The following is a 17127-nucleotide window of genomic DNA, read 5'->3' as shown; positions in this document are numbered from 1 at the left end:
TGACCTCAATCAGCACCTACATTCATAGTGATTGGAAACCAGACTCTCATGCAGCAGTTTTTGAAAAGTGCAAATATGTACAGTCCTATGGGACCACAGGTGTAAGCCCTACTGAACACTAGAGCCAAACCATCTGGAGGTGTCCCCTGGGCAGCAGTTCACAAAAAATGTGCCTCCACATGAGTGTGTAGGCTTCTTTCTGGAAGATACTGATAAGTTGTAGCAAGGTAGAGGGAGAGTGCAAAAATGGTGTCCCTCATCCTGCATTCCCTGTCAGCATCTCCATAGTCCCTAGATGTGTGCCAGACCTGAAGCTTCCCCTAAGGTCAAAGCTATATGACAAGCAAGTAGTCCCCTTTTAGAGAATGGATAGGGATGTTTCACTCTGCTGTCTGTAGTTCCCTGGGTGTTGCAGCCTGCCAAGAACTGTCTCTTTGATTGTTATATGTGACCCAAGAATTTGAGAACCCTGGCCATAAGAGCCAGGCAAGGATTTATCCCCTGCGCAGTGATCACAAAAACCAAGGCACTGGACATATAAACAAGGGCAACAGACACATATAAGAACTCCCTCTTCAGAGATGCTGGCCTTCTAGAGCATGGCAGAAGAAGAGTGTAAGCATAGTATTCATTTACCAAGGTCTCAGGAAAGGTTTACAGTTAGCTCTTCTATGTATGTTTAATTAGAACCCTGCTGCTCAAACTGCAGTTATGATAATAAGCTAATTAGACATCTTTCACAGGAATATTGAATTCTTGGGTCTGTTACCTCTTGATGTGCCCTCAGGGTTGTAGCTGCTTAAGAACTCTTTTTCCATTGATTATATCTCCAGGGGACCTGTGACTATATACTCTTCTGGCCACCGAAGTCAGGCATTGTAGAGGTATTTTCTGTCAGTAGTCTAAAAAATCAGGGCACTGAAGAAGTTTTAAGCTCCTCTCTGGAAAATCCAAGCTAGATGGAATGATTCAGAAGGAATGAGCAAAGATTACATCTTCCAGCCTCCATTCCCTGATTGCACCTCCATAGGCACCTGTAAGTATACCAAACCAGAAGCCTGCTTCTCAGACCAAACTATCTGGAGAAACAAATTGGCCTCTTTATCAGAAAGACTTTGGGAGTGTTGCAGTCTGCTACCTGTGCAGTGCCCTAAGAGTGGTAGTCCACTACAAACTGTATCTCTGATTGTTACAGTCCCATAGGACCCATAATCACAAGCTCCCTGTGCACAAGTTGTAGCAAGGTAGAGGGAACTTACACCAGACCTATAGACACTCACCTCCAATAGATACTAGTACTTTGTAGTGCAGCAGAGGGAGAGCATGAAGATTGGGTTACCAACTGCAGCAAGGTAGAAGGAAAGTACAAAAATGATAACTATTAAAAAAAGAAAAGAAAAGGGAAAAGAAAAGTAAAATAAGAAAATAGAGAAAAAAGAAAAGAAAACAAAGATAGTGCCCACTGAATTTAGCAGGGCAGATGGAAAGCAGAAAGATGGTGCCCATCAGCCTTCATCCCAGAGTATATTTCATTAGGGCCCTGCCCTTCAGACCAATGTTTTAAAATTTGCAATGAGTCTCTTTCACATAAAACCTAGGAGCTTTTCAAAGAGCTTCTTCTGTGCTGGGCCCTGGGGTGGGTGAGTCTGCACGAGAGCTCTTTATAGAGCCATTTCTCAGTTTTCCACAGTCCCATGTGTCTTATGGAGCTGTGCCTCATTGGTCCTTAAATTCAGATGTTTTGGGGTCTTGTCATTCATGCACTGGTCTTAAAAGTTGGATTGTCCAATTTTTCCAAAGGTAAGAACCCTTTGATCTTCAAGTTGAAGCTCCAAGTTTTGAGTCCCCTCCCAATTGTGTATTGCCATACCAGCAGTGGGGATTATGGTGAGATTATGTCTCAGCCTTTCCTACTCATTTTGATGTGGTTTCCCTTTCATATTACAGTGTGAAGTGGTTGCTCTGCCTGTTTTTAAGTTTTTTCCCAGTGCATTTTTTTCCATATACAGCTGTAGATTTGGTGTGTCCATGGAAGGAGGTGAGTTCAGGTTCTCCATATATTGCCATCTTGAACTGGAACCAGACTTCTAAATTTTATAGCCTCATTACTAACTGCTTCTGTGTATATTTCTAGCCAAACCATAGTATTCAGTGGTCACCTCCCATTATTTTTCCTCATTCCACCCTTGGCTCAAAAGGGTTTTCAGTAAGAATGCTTACTCTTCTATATTTATCAACAACTTGAAAATGTTCCCATCATGCAAGACCCAGTTCAAATTTAATTTTTAAGGTCATGCAAATATTTCCTCCTATTCTAGAAGATCAGGAAATTTTGCTAGTCTATTTTAATAGCTCCTGGAATTGTGTTACTCTCCTTTCTCCTTTTTACCCAATTTTAAATTCAGTTTCTATAAACCAATTATCCCCTTCCTACTTTATCAATTTTGTACAATAAAAATTATGCACATATAAATTACTTGGATAAAGGAATACCTATAAGGAAAATGGAAATCAATTTTTTAAATTGTGGTTAATGATTAAAAAACCAGGGGGCAAAAATAACTTAATTATTCACTGGTGGTGAATTTGGAATTTTGGGAGATTAATGAACTCTTTCAGAGCCTTAGAGTATAATAGTATATTTTCACTTGTAATTAGATATTGTATTTTAATGTACTTAAAGGCACAGTAGTACTTCTAAAGAGTTAATAAGACATCCAAACTACTTACTACTTAAAAGAGGAATGTGGTTTTAAATTTCTATTATAAATAGTAACTTTACTTTTGTGGTAGATTATATTCCTGGAAAATATGCAGAAGAATGAAAGGAGAAACTGATTTTCTTATAGAAGAAATTTTATCACAGAGTAGTTAATTTTCAAATAAGAGCATGATAATTAACATTTTTATAAAATTGAGTATATACTTCATAGTGATAATGGATTTGCTCTCTGATAAATCTTGTATCTATACTCTGTGCTAGTATTTAAAACTTTCTAAAGATAAGCAGTATAACCAATCATTTACTAACTGCATTCAAGGTCATATAAATTGTTGCACAAAGTTATTTTACTCCTCAAAATCCCTTCCCTTTTTACCAAAACTGTCAGGTTAAAAAGGCTTTAATTAGGGTCATTAAATTCTGAATGTTCCCTAAGTGGATTTTGACAAGTGTCTTAGAGAGATTTGGGAGCAATGTAAAGTTTTTTTGGTGAATTTTTGAAAAGATGATTCCAGGATACGTTTTGCTGCCCTCTTTATCTTACATCATGTCCCTGTGACAAGCACAGGGAAAACTGTTCAAATCCACTGTAAAACCTTTGTATCTCTTGGACTCACTGATTTCTTCAGCTACCTCATATGATCAAGTATTACCACCTTTCCTCCTGGTATCTCAGCCTTTAAAATTCCAAACTAACAATTGCTTGCTTTGATGGTATCTTTTCCTATCTCACTACGATAGGGATTTCCATGTCAAAAAAAAACAGCCAAAATACTCCAATTTAATTCTGACCCAATGAAAGGCACATCATTTAATTTGCCAACTAATCCGCAAAACCTGTGTCTGAAGTGGTACTTCTTTTTTTAATGTAACACGTCTTGTTTATCTATTCCTCTATTGATGGACACACTGACTGCTTCCATATCTTAGCTATTGTAAATAATGTGACAGTAAACATAGGGGTACATATATCTTTTCAAAACAGACATTTTGTTTTCTTTGGATAAATTCCTAGAGGTGGAGTTACTGGGTCATATGTTATTTCTATTTTTAGTTTTGTCAAAAACTTGAAAGCATTACTATTTAAAACTGAGGAGGTTCCTTTCTCCAAAAACATAAGAGGATGTGTAGTGCCAAATGGATTTCTTTCAAAATCATAACCTTAGAGTGGGGCTGGTCACGAAACTCTGAGGCCATGAAGTAATTCTGATAATGCTGCCATTAACTTTAAGCATATCTGGAAACCTTCATTAGGCAGTGCCTTTAGATACAGGTTAATTAAGCATAAGAGTACCAGTCTTACTACTTTATAATTACAGATCACTCTACCTCCTTAGAAACATTGTTACTGTTAATTTTTTTTCTTCCTCTTCAACAGTAAGTCTGTTCAAATGGATGTTTTGAGGATTACCACTTCTCTTCCCCTCCCTACACATGATGTTTTTACTATTTAAATTGCAGGCATAAGAGATGAAATTGATGGACTGAGTTTTATAAATGCCAACCTGAGAAGCTGAGGATTGTTTGTACTCATATACTCCATAATGGCTCTGACATAATAGCTGTAACCTCTAGAAAAATGAAGATAAGGCTGACAGAAGGACACACTTTATTTCCATTCATTCATGGTGTAGTGATGTTTTCTGTTTATAATGCAATTCTGTGAGCTCTGTTCACAGAGAAGTTTGTAATAAATACAGATTTTCTCAGGGCAATGCAAAGTTTAAGAAGAAAACGTTTGGGTAAGCTCCGACCCCTCAAAAAAATATGAGTTTCACAGAATATTTACCTCTCAGCATTACAGCTTTCTTTCTTTCATCCACTTATGGGATTTGTATGATGAACATTAAGCATTATGTATATATTTTTGTGGCAAACAATGAACTACTAGAGTTTCCTATACACCTGATCATCAGGACACTGTAGATCAGGACATTATTAGAGCAATCTATCATTTTATGCATTGCAACCTGAGGTCTGACATGCCGTTCCCACAACCCACAAACTTTTCAATCTCAAGAAAATTGTGTAGAAATAGTCTTTATCTCATGTGCCTTAGCTTTAGTTTATATTTTCACCATTCAAGTCAAGTTTAGTATTAACTTAATAAATGTAACAATGCAAATGGACTAACAAGCATATGTGGTGTATATAGGACAAATTTGGGCTCAACACTGTTTATCCTCAGGCAAGTTATTTCACCTCTCTTAGATTCCATTTATTCATTTGTACTGGAAAGTTCCACAAGTTTATTAGAAAGGCCAAATAAGATGCTATATGTGAAAGTACTTAGGAAAGTTGTAACGCAGAATACAATAGGTATCCAACACATTTTTAGTGAATGAGCAAATTTCCATGCCCTTTATTTATTTATATACAGGTTTGTGGTCCTGATGTTTGTGCATACATTGTTTCAGTTTTCACTTTCCCTTGCCTGTGCAGTTATCTCTTAGACAGACTGAACATTTTTACTATCATTTACAAATAAAAGGATTTATATGAAAGAGATTTACTTTTGCATTCTGGAAAAGATTCTTTTATTTATTGTATCTTATTAACAATATCATATTTAGTGAATAAATGTTTAAGATAAAATATCAATTTCCATTTGGTTGAAAATATTTGTAAAAACATGATCTATGTCTCTTAAATAAGAAAGCGCCTTCAATTTCAATGAGGAAACAAAGAAGGTTCATCTTCCCTTCCTCTCCCACATTAGTCACACTTGGCCTCCATCTTCACATCCCTGTGACCACAAATATCACACAAGAAGACCTTTTTTCTGTTGTCCCCAAAGTTCAATGAAAGGAGTTGTCTGGTTGGTCATTCTGGCCCTTGAAAAAGCCAGGGAACATAGTTAAACATAATCACAATTGAAAAATTATTTTATTTTTAGCTAATCATTGACGAACCACTCTCCCTGCTCATAAGGCGGGAATGGGTCACAGAGCTGCCGTGGTGGGATAGTTGGTCACGAAACTCTGAGGCCATGAAGTAATAGAGAATTGGATCCAAAAGACAGGAAAGACTTGCAAGGCATAGACAAAAAGGATGGAAATACAGTGTGCTTTGGACAATGGGACAACTGCTAATAATGGTTTCCTTTACCATAGTATAAAAAAAAAAGTTAATATGATAGGGAGTGAAGCAGATGAAGAAGACAGAGGCACACATGAAAACCATCCTGAGTGCTTTCTGCCTCTCACTGATTCCTTGGAAAGCCAGTGGTGGCTGTCTCAATGATATAGTAGTTTTCCAGGTACACCATGCAATGGTGATTACTGGAACCACAAATCCTGAGAGTTCAGCGATTGTAATCATTCCAACCAAAGCAACTGCATTCATTTTCTTATAACCAAGATCAGCAAAGCAGGACTCAGTGTTGTTGGCTAAGTCTGTGTTTCTCAGGATGGGAAATGGCAAACAGGCAGTCCCCACGACGATCCAAATGGCAGCACTGATGCCCACATCATATCTACGTTTCCAGTCTCTGGCCCTAAAGGGCTTCAGGAGGAAGAAGCACCTCTGAAGGCTGATGCACGTCAGGAAGCAAATGCTGGCATACATATTGAGATATTTCAGGTAGAAGCACAGCAGGCAAAGGGCCCTCTGGAAAGGCCAGTGGTGACTGATGTAATAGTAAATCCGGAGGGGTAAGGACAGCACGTGAGCAAGGTCAGCCACCGAGAGGTTGATCATGAAAATGATGGCTTTATTTTTCTTGCTGATGAAGCGACACAGAACCCACAAGGCTGCACTGTTGGCCAGAAGACCAGGAATGAATATGAGAATGTAGGTGGTTGCATACAGGGTGTACTGAAATGTCACACTAGTGACACTGCAGTTAGTCATAGCATTGTTGGTACTGTTGCTACCCATCTTGAATATTTCAGTATATTCACCAAGGTAAGCCGTGAAGTTATGATCCCTGAACAAAGCAAAGAAAAAAGGAGTCTAATGGTTAATCAGTTCTTTAGCCAAAATCTGGATACCTTTTTCATACTTACAAGAGACAGAGTGTTAGAATTAGAAGGGACCTGTATACAGATGAATAAGGAGATACTCAAGGAAGATATACTATTGATCCAAGCTCACCCAGTGAATGATTTAGGGAACCATGGAATTATCCCCAAACTGCTCTCCCAAATTGTTTAAGTTATGTCTTACAGGCAAAGATGTCCAGAGATATTGTGTGTTGTTCTCAGCACAACAGAAAATGTGTAGCATTTGAATCTGTTTTATTTTTCCATATTTAGTCTCTGAGTTTCAAAGACTGCTTTCTGGAGATAGAGGTAGATCATTTTGCTCCTTAACTGTATTTTAAAAACTAGATTATCCCTGTTTAATTTATTTTTTATGGAAGTATAGTTGTTATACAATATTATATTTGTTTCAAGAATACAGCACAGTGATTCCACAGTTACACACATTATTAAATACCTACCCCCACTAGTGAAGTTACTATATGTCAACACAGAAGGATGTTACAAAACCATTGATTATGTTCTCCATGTTGCACTTCCCTCTCCATGATCAACTTGTACCATGATTAAGATTTTGTGCCTCTTAAACCCCCTCACCCATCCTGCTTCACCTAATCTCTTTCCCATGGTAACCACCAGGCATTTCTCTGTGTCTATGGGTCTATGACTGTATTGTTCATTTTATTTTGTTTTGTTTTTAGATTCCACATATAAGTGGTATCATGTGGTATTTCTTTTTCTCCACCATGTTTATTTCACTTAGCATAATGCCCTCTAGGTCCATCCATTTTTTCATAAATGGCAGGATTTCTTTCTTTTTGTGGTTGAATAGTATTCCATTGTGTATATGTACCACAGTTTCTTTTTCCATTCATCTACTGATGCACACTTTGGTTGCTTCCATATCTTGGCTATTGTAAATAATGTGGCAATTAATATAGTGGTGCATCTATTCAAATCATAGATTTTGTTTTCTTTGGTTAAATTCCTAGAAGTTAAGATACTGAGTCATATGGTATTTCTATTTTTAGTTTTTTGAGGACACTCCATACTGCTTTCAATAGTGGCTGCACCAATTTACATTGCCACCAACAGTGCTGGAGGGTTCCCTTTCCCCCATATCCCAGCCAACACTTGTTACTTCTTGTTTTGGGGGCAGTGGGCATTCTGACTCGTGTGAGGTGATATCTCATTGTGGTTTTGATATTTATTTGCTTGATGATTAGCAGTGTGGAAAATCTTTTCATGTATCTGTTGGCCATCTGTATGTCTTCTTTGGAAAAATGTCTGTTCAGGTCTTCTGCCTGTTTTTTAATTGGATTATTTATTTTTTGGTATTGAGTCATATGTGTTCTTTATGTAATTTGGATATTAACCCCTTATTGGATAAATTGAACTGAATAAAGAACCCAAAACCAAACCCATGCATATACAGTCAATTAATATATGATAAAGGAGCCATGAATATACAATGAGGAAAGAGTGCCTCTTCAATAAATGGTGTTGGGAAAACTGGACAGCTACCTGCAAGAGAATGAAACTGGATTGCTGTCCAACTCCATATACAAAAGTAGACTAAAAAGTGGATTAAAGACCTGCATATAAAACATGAAAACATAAAACTTTTAGAAGAAAATATAGGCAAAAACTCTTGAACATAATAAGCATGAACAATATTTTTCTGGATATGTCTTCTTGGGCAAGGGTAACAAAAGTGAAAATGAACAGGTGGGACTGCATCAAATTAAAAAGTTTCTGTGCAGCAAACCATCAACAAAACAAAAAGGCAACATACCATATGGGAGAATATATTCCTAAAGTATTCTGTTTCTTTTGCATCCAATTATTTCCTGTCCTAAGCCTTTATTAAAGTGAATACTACTTACTCATTCCCAGCTGCAGTGATAAAAATCTAGCTTCACCTGTTAGGTTCCTTTGCTTCTCCTTCATCTGCCACCTTTCCCATTGAGTCCTGACTTCTTACTTTGACACCACAATACTTGGAAATTGCCCTGCATCCTTTGTCCTGTATTGCCAATAACTTAGCTTATTTTTAATGCCTTGGAAATGCTACCTCCTTATAATTATATCAATTATATCACAAGGGCTGGTAGTGCTTGTGCACTTTGTGTCTACTGGCTTAAGTCTCATTACAATTTTACATGAAAAATTTCATTATTATATGAATTTAGAAGCTGAACTAGAATACTTTCCCTTATGTGATCTGGAAGAGAAGAAACTAATTCTCCACCAAAGGGCATCTCTGTACTGGTGTGACATAATGAACATGGCAGATTATCTAACACTCACAGTGAACACTGATTAGTACACCAACAAAAGAGGCTATCAAAATAATTTTCTTGTAAACAATTTAAGACTTAATACTTTATTTTTCATTTAAAAAGTCATCATAAGGAGAAAATATTTGGGGCTTTTTAAATCTTATTTCATGCTTTAGTGTAATTTCTATTTTGCATTATATACAACACATGGAGAATATAGAATAATCTTTAGGGCTTCTCATGGTCTGGCCATAGACTTATGCAGGCTGCCTGCAGAAAAGAATGTCAAGAGAGCAACAACCTGACTATTTTAACTTTTTTTTTTTTTCAGCGAAACCACTTTTATTTTTATTTTTTCCATGTAGATAATTTCATGTCAGCTACAAAAACCATGAAATGAAGAACCGATTGTGGAACTGCAAACTCAAAACCACTGGAGTGATAAACAGGTTTCCCCAGAGGACTGTTACAAAAAATAACCACAATACCATGAATTCATATTTAAGTAGTAAACATGTATATTTAAAAATAATAAATATAGAACAGCAGGAGAGAAACTAATAGCATAAACAGCATGAAGTATATTTTATTTTTTAAGACAGATGAAGTTTCTAGGCACAGTTTTAGGCATTAAAGAGGACACAGAGGCATAGGTTAGTGTGCGCTGCTCTGTACGAAAATACAGTCTGAATAAATTACATTGCTAGCCATACAATTGGACATCACGTACCAGTCAGTTCATTACATGTTTAATAATATACAGGTACATGCTAATCCATATATATCATTTATATTTCAAACACGTAGGTCTCTCTATATTTGTTTTTAAAATTTACATGTTGAACTTACAAAAAGCTAAACAGTTGTGCAAGAAATCCAAATAACTAGCCCTGCTGAGTACTTTATGCTATATGTGTATATGTGTATGTGAATATATATCTCTCTAAGATAGACAATGGGTTTGTAGTTAACAGGTTTGCTCATAAGAAAACATCCAACAAACCTCAAGCTGCAAAAACATTATGTTAATGTAGGTGAAAATTCACTTGTATTTATTCTAATAGACAAAACAGTGTTTCAGGTGAGCAACAATAACGTGCATGTTGTACTGAGCTTGTTAGTAATGAAAACACTTTCAAATATTAGTGATGGTAGAAATATAGCATACGGCTCTTCACCAGGAAGGGGAAAAGTTATATAATAAGTCTACTTTCCAGTAAACTGCAAATGTGTGTGCCTTAGCCTATAATATATTCTGTCATTTTCCAGCTTGTCATATTGACAGAGAATGAAAACTTGGTAAAACTTGAGATGTGATATTGGTCTAACAGCACACTGCATCCTCTACTAGGACTAAGAAAAGCGCCTCATTGATGTCAGCACCAATATACTGTTCTTCCATTATTCAAGAATAAAGAGATTCTCTCACAATAGAGTGTTCATTAGCCGAATTCTCTATCCAACAAATCTATTTCTCATGCTGCTCTGAAATAGGTAATTAACTGCAAGACAGTTTGGCCCAGATTTTACTTATTTGTCAAGAAAATTGCTTCAAAAGAGTCTGTAATACTAGTATCCTTCTGGAAAACTTCCACTCACAGTTTCTTATGATTCTATATAGAATCATATACTTTTATAATGGTTTCTCTCTAGCATGCATTTAATCACTTCTATCATTGCTAAAATCAGAATAAGCCTGGTTCTTCTTGTTTACTTTGTGATTCTATAGAAAAGTTACAAGGCAAGAGGTTTTTTTAAGCATTTGAATAATAAAATAGGTTTTTCTTTCCTGCTGTTTTGGCAACAGATCCTAAGACAAGCTGAAAGCAGAACTCTGCATTGGGAAGGAAAGCAAATTATTAAATACCACTGATGAGGTCCTGCTCTTAACGGATTTTGCAATACAGTAGAACATAGGTACATTTTAAGTGATTTTTCCAGTGCTTCTTTCTGCAAGAGGGCCAAAACCAGGACATAACTGTTTTAGTGTCTTTGTTAACAAAAATTTCATTTATAAGTTTTATATTAGAACTGTATATTTGATATAAAAATATGTTTATAATTAAACTATCCAAATTTGTGCATTAAATAGGATTATCACAAGTTTGCATTGTGAGATAGTTGCAAACTTATTCCCTATTATTGATTTTTCCTTCCATTTGAACAGCCAGCAAACGATTCCCTTAACATAAATCCATCATTATTGTGTGCACAAATCAGTTAGCCCATTAGTTAATTCAGAGGACCAGGTAATAACCAGATGAATTCTACTCCTCTACTGAGACATTTAGACATTTATAAAAATCTATTGCTATTCCTTTTTCATAAAGACATTTAAAATACTTGAAAAAAGCAGCCTTTTATTTTAATGAATTTTAAACAAAATGATCATCCTAATTGCTACTCTCTTTTCAACTACAGCGCTTATAGAAGAATCATTTTCCGATCAACACCATTTCAATTCTTCTTCCTATACAATTCTATTACAACTTTCCAGTCAAACAGTAGAGTACGTAGAGCAAAAGCTTTAAGGTGTATGTGCTTTTGTACGTTAAGTAAGCGTGAATACCGATCTAAGCCTCTTAACAACGTGTACAAATAGTGTTCAGATCACTTCACTAGAGCAAACATTAATTTTACGTGTAATAGGCAAATGCATGGTGTAGGGCTAGGGAACAGCTCATTATCATTTATACTAATGGTTCACTTTCTATAAAAATATTTTAAGCTGTTACATATGCACAGTTATTTGCTGTAATGTTTGGTAAATGATTTAAAGGGCAATTGGGACAAAAGCAACTCATGCATATTTCTTTCTAGTTGCCCCAGGGAAAGTAGAGCCTCTGCATTTTCCTCATTCTAGATATGGCTGAGGCACAACTTCTAACCACATAATGAAAAGCATATGTCTCTAAGTCTTGACTCCCTTCCCAGAGAGATGCTGATTGCCAGAGCATAACCTCCCACTAAAAAGAGTATTCATAAAGGTGGAATATGTACCATTAACCAGTTACATTCAGAACTCCCATTAATGCCAAAGGGCAGTTCACTTTTCAAGAGCTCTCTCAAATAACCGAGGGCCAATGGGTGGGCTAAGCAGGTGATAAGCACTCTGAGAGTGGAATCCTTGTGGGCATAAAGGAACTTCTAAATGTTGCTTATGCCAGCTGCTCCCCTGCAGGCAATAGGAGACTCAGGCATTTTGCACTCCAGCTAGTTTCTCACAATGCTTGCTGGCATTTAGGAACCTTCACTTGTCAAGAAAAATGACATGAACGTATTGGAAGTTTGCAGCATTTGCCTATGTCTAATCAGCTCTCTTGTGCAGGTCCCTAACATGGATGTAAAAGCTGGTTATGATGTTGACAGCCAAAAGGCAAAAGACATTAAATCAAGTAAGTAAACTGCTTGATACTCCACAAGTGTTTTAGAAAACAGTGAGTTAGAAAAGATGCAGGCGTAATCCTTTTGTTGAATGGTTGTTTGTTTTTAAATTTGAGACTATTGGTTCTAGTAGTAGTCTTCGTAGTTCTTAGGGTTCAGGCAATAAAGGATGGCACCCCCAAACGAAAATACAGTTGCACCCCAGGCCAGGCCATAACCCCAATTGAACTCATGGTAAATTTTCAAGCTCACAGTTTCAGTGAACTTGATTGGGTAAAGGACCAGGCTGCAAACCTGTAGAACAACTGCTGCAAAAAGCATGACAGCAACAGGTCTGTAGAAGCGCCTTCGAGATCCCACGCAGATAGAAATCAAGCCAACCAGGAATGCAATGAGAATGATGGCAGCACCGCCCAGAAGTAAAGCCAGAGTAGCAATCTGCCAATCGCTGCTGAGCGTGGACTCGCAGTGCCAGATGTCCAAGCTGGCGGGCTTCTGGCAGGACTCCCAGAGGGACAGGTGGTACTGATGGTCGGCCGTGACCCAGGCGGGGCTCAGCACGGCCCCCAGGTCCAGACACAGCGCCAGGAAGATGCACACCAGCCCGCCCAGCTTCAGCGGGGTCAGCACGGACACGCGCACCTCCTCCATGACGCTACCCGCCGAAGCCATGCCCGGGCGCTGCGGCTGGTCGGCCCCGCCGGAGGCGAGGACGCCAGGGGGGTCCGGAGAGCCCGGAGCCCTACCGTCCCCGGAGTCAAGCAGCCGCGCCGCCGCGCGCGAGGACTTGCTACCTCGGGGCTCCGCACCCCTTCCGCCGCGCCGAGCAGGTGGGTCTGCTAAGGCGGCCGGCCGGGCGGGGATCGTGAGCAGCCGCAGCGACGCCGATCCCGCCGCGGACCTTCGCTACCGGCCCCGCGCCGCGCTCTTTGACTATTTTAACTTTGACTGTCTTGTAGAAGTTTATATTGGAGAAGACTTTTGAAAATCATTTAATTTAGCCCCCTTATAATATAGGTAGAAGAAATGGAATTTATTAAGGCCACAAAGCTACTAAATGGGACAAAGTGACCAATCTTTTTACATACATTGCTCTTCATTTTTTTTCTCCCAAAGTCAAAATTTACAAACATAACTTCTGTCCATACTTCAGGAGTGTTTATTGCATTTAGAACTAGAAGTGGAAGAAACAAAGTAGTGAGGATGTTCCTCAGGTGGAATAAGGGTTTGTGTTATTGTTATTTTGCTTTGTTTTATTTTCAGTAATTTTGCCATAAAAAAGGATGACCTGATTTTAGATTCTTCTCATAAGTAAAATGACTTCCTATATAATTTTGAGTCCTACTCCAGGAAATAGAAATATCATAAAAGAACAAAACACCAAGGGATTAATTCACAGGTAAAAGAGAGACATTATGAACTACCATTAATTTAAAGAGTACTTGCATTTCTTCCCAGCTCTTTATATTTCATCCTTCCTACTTGATCTATCTGTGGTATGTCCTCAAGAGTCATTCATCTTGCTTATACAGGTATGACTTAGAACAGTGTGTGAAGGGATGTTCACAGGTGAAAAAACAGGAAATAATTATCATGGTGTGACTGATTGTTAATGATGTACCCAGGAATCTGCAATGAAATTTTCACATGCATTGTCCAATTTAGTTCACATAACCATCCTAAAACATAAGTACTATTGTTTTCATAGTGCAGATGAAGAAACTGGGGTTCAGAAAGATGAAGTTTACTAATGTAACAAAGCTAGAAAATGGTGTAGAAAGGATTTACTATCATGCCTGAATTGCTCCAAGGTCTATGCTATTTCCGTTGCAGCATTTCCATCTCCCTGCTCAGGATGGACTATTTTATTAAGTATTAAGCATTCTTTTTTATTAGGTAATCAGTATTTCGTATTCTATTGAATGGGGCTCATCATGACATTTGGAGGGTACATTATGGCAGAACCTTTCTAATCACACAGTAGGATCTTATGATCTTAAAACTTATGTATTCTAGTTAGGCCATCAAGATAGAACTAAACACCTGTCCTCACACATGCTACCCATCCCACTTCACCACTCACTTTGACTTCAGTATTGACATTGTTTCTACTATTACCTACTATACAAGCAGAGGTTGTGAAAGAGGAAGTGAAGACATATCAAATGCATTACAATTCCAAGAACTAAGAGTAACTCACACCCACCCAAATCATACTTCCACTTTTGCACATTACTGACATGGACATTAGTTTCTGCTTCACTGCTGTAGAAATTTTCACTTACTAAAGGGGGTTGTTGTGTTCACAATTTTGTGTTAAATAATAGAGCCCTATTATGCCAGAACAACAACCTAAAGGTCAAGTTCACAACTTCTTTTTTATGTGTTCTTATGCCTCTGAAATTTACAGTTTATTGTGAGTTTAGAGATTTGCATTGCCTGTTATCCAAAACCTCTTCTCTTTACCAGACTGAAGGTAGGAAGAGTTTCTCCAAATATGTTTGGTGACAATTGAATGTAAAATCTCCATGGAAGGGAGAGATTGGGATAATTTGTTTTCAGTAGGGAAGAAATATAAAGTCTCTCAGAGAAGCTTGATGGTGACAATCTGTGAGATGGCTGAAATGTAAGAAAGGAGAATAACCTAAGAATCCACTAACAGGAAAATGCTGAATAGAAGGAAAAAAGTCAGAATATGTTCCCTGTTTCTGTCTCTCACTTTGGCTCTGACTCTATTGTTGACTATTTCTGGTTGATTTGTGTTCCCTGTATTGCCAATCTCTCTCCCCTTCAATCTAGACATATCAGTTCCCACCCCCCACCCCCACTGTGCCAGAAAGAAGTGTGAGATTGGCGAATCACTCCTACACCTGAGCTCTCCTTCTCAGTCAGTGTCAGGATTCTTCACCCCCATACTCAAGTTGGAAACTAGGGATTCATCGAACCCCTATCACTACATTTTGCCCATATCCAATCAGAAATCACGTGATTCTCCCTCCTAAAAATCTCTCAAATCCATCTCTGTTACATCTACATTTCTTCTAATTCAGGCCACTGCAATAATTTCTCTTGACTATTGCAACACATGCGTTATTGGACTCCCTGACTCCAGTCTTGGCTCCTGAAGTCTATTCCCCATACTGTGTCTAACATTAACCTTAATTATGGCTACTGTTTATCGAGGGTTATCATTTATTTATAGGCTTGACACTTTTCACATATTATTACATTAATCCTCATGGCAATGCTGTCATTATTTCCATATTACAAATGAGGAAACTGAGATGAAGAGAAGTTAAATACAAATACATTGTGCCAAGGTCATAAAACTTGCATGGTATAGAGGTAGTGTATTAGAATTGGAACTCATGCTTGTCTCCATACTCCCTTACCTTTGTCATGGCACTTATCACATTTACTGAAATTCTGTCAACATGTTTTTCTCTTTAGATTTAACACTCTTTGATTGTACAAACTATGTCATCTCTTGATCCTTTTAACCCCTTCCACATGTTATCTTTCTTTGAAATACCATGTCATTCTCCTGTCTAAGATCCTCTGCTGGGTCTCTATTGTATTAAAGCCAGATTTCTAACTATGTCCTAAAGGTAATATATAATATGATTCCTGTGCTCTTCAACATCACCTCATGCATTCTCACCCTCATTCTATATGTTTCAACTACACTGAGATATTTTCAGTTTATAGAACTAGCCAGAAGTTTTTCCTCACAAAATCCTTTTCACATGTTGCTCTCTCTGTCTGGAATTTTCTTCCAGATAGTCACAAGTCTGGCTCCTTTTAATCTCAGTTTGCAAGTCAGAGACTTTCACTACTAATATTATCTAGGTAATCTTACACATCATTATGTACTCTCACACTCTCTTCATTTTTCTCTTTGTAGATCACCATTTGTAATATAGATGTTTGTTTACTTGTTTATTAGTTATTTCACCCAATGTGCTGTTGGCTCCATTACTGCCACAAAAATATCTGTTCTGTTAATTACCATAGAGCCAGGTATTAACTTTCTGCTCATAAGCACTCAAAGAAAATTGGATTGGATTGCATGCACAATAGTTTAAAGTCCCTATTTTGAAGAACTAAGCAAAAATGTAAACCCTGATATGTCAACTAATGTATTTCTGCTGCCTGCTTTCCCTAAAATATTCTTTTCGATTTGGGCTATCAACAATATTCCCTGCATCTTCTCTTTTCAACTAAGAAAAGTTGTACCTGTAGAAGCTTGAGGAAAGAAAAAATAATCAATTTAGAAATCACAGGGAATTGGGGAAAAGATTCTGGGAAGATGACAGGATAGGGGGTCACTGTGATAACACCCTCTCATGTACACACTGAGGCAACAATTGAATCTAATACAACTAACTCTGAAAATGACCTGGACACTGGCAGAACACACCTTCTATGGCCAAAGACAAATAGAAGGCCACATTGAGAAGGGTAAAGGGGACAGAGTCATGATCAATCAGGATCCAAACCCTTTCCCCATCCTAACCCACAGGCAGGAGGGAGTGAGGTACAGAAAGGGGAAGGGATAAATTCCCTACACCTGGCCTGCCTGGCCCTGGAGATTTTCAGTAGGAAGACAAGCTCTCATAATATCTGGCTTTCAAAACCAGATGGGCTTAACTGCAAAAGACCTGGAAGGTAAATCTCCCCTCTTGGAGGACAAGTTTGTTGTGTCAGTATGTCTGAAATCTGACACAGAAGCAGTAATTTGAAATACTGATTGATT

At 37.8% G+C, this 17127-nt stretch overlaps 2 protein-coding genes across 2 annotated transcripts in view; both read right to left on the bottom strand.

Moving 5' to 3' along the window:
* Positions 1–4356: 4356 nt before the first annotated feature.
* P2RY10 (P2Y receptor family member 10) overlaps positions 4357–17127 on the bottom strand; it is a 28263-nt gene continuing 15492 nt past the window's right edge. Inside the window, exon 2 of the mRNA XM_036930004.2 lies at positions 4357–6650. Coding sequence (XP_036785899.2) covers positions 5615–6601 — 987 coding nt within the window. The 5' untranslated portion in view covers positions 6602–6650 and the 3' untranslated portion in view covers positions 4357–5614. The remainder of the gene's footprint in view (positions 6651–17127) is intronic.
* On the bottom strand, positions 9303–13302 carry LOC118922871 (transmembrane protein 47-like). The gene has a single exon (XM_057495529.1). The coding sequence runs from the start codon at positions 13041–13043 to the stop codon at positions 12498–12500; it is 546 nt and encodes a 181-aa protein (XP_057351512.1). The 5' UTR covers positions 13044–13302; the 3' UTR covers positions 9303–12497.

The sequence above is a fragment of the Manis pentadactyla genome, chromosome X (genome assembly GCF_030020395.1).
Source record: "Manis pentadactyla isolate mManPen7 chromosome X, mManPen7.hap1, whole genome shotgun sequence".
In the NCBI taxonomy this organism is placed as follows: domain Eukaryota; kingdom Metazoa; phylum Chordata; class Mammalia; order Pholidota; family Manidae; genus Manis; species Manis pentadactyla.
This window is presented reverse-complemented; position numbering and strand designations above follow the sequence as displayed.

Bases quoted from the DNA above. Each gene is read 5' to 3' on its own strand.
- LOC118922871 (XM_057495529.1), bottom strand. From the start codon at position 13,043: ATGGCTTCGGCGGGTAGCGTCATGGAGGAGGTGCGCGTGTCCGTGCTG.